Raw genomic sequence first — 1,786 nt, 5'->3', positions numbered from 1 at the left:
GACATGGCACTCAGTGCCATGGTCTGGTTGACATGGTGGTGGTGGGTCACAGGTTGGACTTGATCACCTCAGAGGTCTTTTCCAGCCTAAATGATTCTGGGATTCTGTGATGTGCTGAAATGTTCCACAGCTCCAGTGGATGACACTGTCAGCAAGAAAGGCCTTGCTGTTCAGTATTCCAAGTGATCCAACTCTGACCATCCTTGAGTGTGAAGCTGTGCAGTCATTGTACAATCTGGCTGTTTTTCTGTAGGAAAAAGAGCAGCACCTGTTCAAGATGGAAAATGAGTGGCTTGAGAGGGAGAAACGTCACAAACAGGAGGAGTACAGGGAAATATTGCTCAGAGCAGCACAGGACAAGAAGAATAGTCTCAACAAAGAAAGACAGAGTGAACTTGCCTTAGAGACAGAGATATTGGAAAAATGCCTTCAGGACCCTCAGAAGGATGCTGAGGAGAAAACAAAAAGAAAAGTAAGCGTGTTCATTGTGATGTTTTGGGGCAACATCTCATTTACAGTAATGCTGTGATCCTTAGTGACCTGCACAGTGTAACTGAGAACAGACACAAGGCCTTTTCCCTGGATGAGCTGATTCTTTTGTTGCCTCTCCTCCTGCCAGCACTTTGCTCCTCTGCAGAAGCCCATTATCTGTTAAAACCACAGCCAGCACTTTACAGCATGCTCTGCAATCAGCAGGGCTACCAGGCTGAACAAAAGAAGGATAGCTCTCAGGAAACCTTGGAATCTTGTCCCTCTGTGCTGATTTCATGGTGTATAAATCATATCCTTATACTGCATGGACGTAATGGAGGTTGGAAAAGTATTTGTTGTTTCATGGACCTGATTTAGTAAATATTTGTAACTGCAGAAGAAAGTAGTGTTTACTATAATATCTATTTAACTTATTCTGATTAATGAGTGAGGGATGTGCCTGTCACTTCCTGAATTTAAAACAAGTACGTTGTCCAGCTTCAAATGGGTCTCCAGGTAACACTCAGGCAGAGCAGAGAGCTGCATCCACTGCTCTGATCATGGTGTTTGGAAGCTCATGTAGGTTAGGAAAGTTGTATAAACTCAATGCTAGACCTTGGTGCAAAAGTAGAGGAGGTGATAAATATTGTATTTATTGGATCCCAAAGGCTTCTAATGCAGATGATGAGGAAGCATCCAGGTCAGCTGTGGAAAATCTGTACACTGTGTTGTAGGCAGTGGATTCCTAAAGGCTTTGCTCTGCTCTTAAGCTGTTGTCCGAACACTGTCAGCTGGCCAGGGAGAAGATTCTGTCCATCTCTGTCCCATGGCAGGGTCTGGAATGGAGCTCTAGTCTCCCAGTTCCCGCATTGTGTGTGACCCACCACTTCCTCTCGGGTTTTAAAAGGCCTTTTTGAACGATTTTACTCAAAGCTGCAAATGTCTGTGTGTTTGCAGCGAGAGCTGCAAAGGGAGCAACAGGCTTACCTGGCACACCTGGCTCAACAGCTGGAAGATGAGAAAGAGAGAAAGAAAGAAGATGAGAAGCTCTTCAAAGAAGAGAATGATCAGGTTTGGGCCAAGAGAGCTGAGCAAATGAAACGAGACAGGGAGGCTCGGAATCAGCTGCTGAGAGATGTCATGAGCACGAGACAACTGCAGGTTGCAGAGAAGTGTAAGTGGTAACAGCTCTCTGCCTGTGCCCCAAACCTCCACACACCTTGGCAGAGGCAGCAAACACATTGCTGCTGGGAAGAGCATCTGGCCCTGCACACATGGGCTGTGGGGATGGGGGCACACCCCTGTGAGCTGCCAT

The 1,786-nt window shown here is 46.4% G+C and overlaps 1 protein-coding gene across 1 annotated transcript in view; it reads left to right on the top strand.

Annotated features, from left to right (window-relative positions):
• Positions 1-253: 253 nt before the first annotated feature.
• Positions 254-1,786, top strand: part of LOC103797602 (trichoplein keratin filament-binding protein-like) — a gene marked incomplete at its 5' end in the record, with an annotated part of 4,681 nt that continues 3,148 nt past the window's right edge. Inside the window, 2 exons of the mRNA XM_009069823.1 lie at positions 254-472; positions 1,429-1,645. Of these exons, the coding sequence (XP_009068071.1) occupies positions 254-472; positions 1,429-1,645 (436 nt within the window). The remainder of the gene's footprint in view (positions 473-1,428; positions 1,646-1,786) is intronic.

The sequence above is a fragment of the Acanthisitta chloris genome, unplaced genomic scaffold, assembly GCF_000695815.1.
Source record: "Acanthisitta chloris isolate BGI_N310 unplaced genomic scaffold, ASM69581v1 scaffold33442, whole genome shotgun sequence".
Classification (NCBI taxonomy): domain Eukaryota; kingdom Metazoa; phylum Chordata; class Aves; order Passeriformes; family Acanthisittidae; genus Acanthisitta; species Acanthisitta chloris.
This window is presented reverse-complemented; position numbering and strand designations above follow the sequence as displayed.